Genomic DNA, 1,336 nt, shown 5'->3' with positions numbered 1-1,336 from the left:
ATAGATGTAAATACCAGATATAGTGTGTGTGAAAGAGGACGGTCTGAGGAAGAGCATTTGGGGGAGGGACAGGGAGGAAAAACATTGATGGCACAAAGAGGTGTGGTGTTGTTTGTTGAAGATATTTCGTAGTTTTATCAACCGTACTGGGGAGAGATGTTTGCCTGTTGAAGTGTCCATTTTGTAAGATAAATAATAATGTGATTGAATGTATGGAAGAAAAAAATATATACATATATATATATATATGTATATATATGTATATATATGGGACGTAAGGTTACGTGGCTAGACTCCCATATAGTTGACCATAGTTCAAGACCAAGACCCGATCCCTGGGGAGTGATTTTTCACTTTCTATCTCTCTGTCTTTCTCTGTCTCTCCAGCGAGCACACACACTCTACAGCGAAAACCTTTCTTAAAAAAAAAATAGGGGGCTGGCAGGTGGCATGGTGGATAAAGGCACTGGATTCCCACATGGCCAACTATGGTTCAAGTTCCAGACCTGGCAGCTTGCTTCCTTACTTTTTCTTTCTTGCTCTCTCTCTCTGTCTCTCTCTCGTCAAATTTTAAAAAATAATAACAAATGAAATTAATAAATAAATAATGCTTTAAAAGTTATATAACATATATATTTATAAATTAAAATAAATGGAGTATACTGATCTTTCTGGTCATTTTTAGTTATTGAGTCCAGTGGTACTGACTCCGTGACAAGCTACTGGATGTATAGACACATTGATATTTACATGCACCAGTCCAAAAATGCCCTAAGAATTGCCTGATCAAAGGAATGGAAGAATGCCCATGGTTTGTTTCAAAGAGTACATTTTACAGAGGTAAATATGCTTTTGGCAAAATTAGTTCTAAGTGGTCCCCTACTGGTCACATCCTCTTTAGAAAGATGAATAAAAGTGCTCAGAAATTCTTCATATGTTTGCTCATGACAATTAACAAACTTATCCAAGACTTCTTCAATTATTCGATCTTCATCCATCATCTCCAATCTTGGCATTTGAGCAGACATTCCTATTCACGAGGCCACTTTATCTATGAGACAGAAAAACACAGGATTGAGAATCTCTTAAAACCAGGCCTCCGGAAGCACTTTGGATGTGCAAGTGAAAGAATTCTAAGGCATCAAGAGAATGGTCAAGACAGTTACAGAGCACAGTAGCAATTTAATATGGGGTGGGGAATTTGGGGATTCAAAAGGAGGGCTGTCCAATACGATATGGTAGAAAGAGAGAACACCAAGCGTCCCTCTATTTTTCTGAATCAAGAGTAAGTATCAGGAACCAGCAGTTAGCGTAATGGCTATGTCACTGTAACTGT

At 37.9% G+C, this 1,336-nt stretch overlaps 1 protein-coding gene across 4 annotated transcripts in view; it reads right to left on the bottom strand.

Annotated features, from left to right (window-relative positions):
• IFTAP (intraflagellar transport associated protein) overlaps positions 1-1,336 on the bottom strand; it is a 105,741-nt gene that overhangs the window by 79,087 nt on the left and 25,318 nt on the right. For all 4 annotated transcript variants that reach the window (XM_027767072.1, XM_006165360.3, XM_006165361.3 and 1 more), the window contains exon 2: positions 894-1,051. In XM_027767072.1, the coding sequence (XP_027622873.1) occupies positions 894-1,028 (135 nt within the window). In that variant the 5' untranslated portion in view covers positions 1,029-1,051. The remainder of the gene's footprint in view (positions 1-893; positions 1,052-1,336) is intronic.

This window comes from Tupaia chinensis, unplaced genomic scaffold, assembly GCF_000334495.1.
Source record: "Tupaia chinensis unplaced genomic scaffold, TupChi_1.0 Scaffold143910_1, whole genome shotgun sequence".
In the NCBI taxonomy this organism is placed as follows: domain Eukaryota; kingdom Metazoa; phylum Chordata; class Mammalia; order Scandentia; family Tupaiidae; genus Tupaia; species Tupaia belangeri.
The sequence above is the reverse complement of the archived record's forward strand: the minus strand, read 5'-3'. Positions and strand labels throughout refer to the sequence as shown.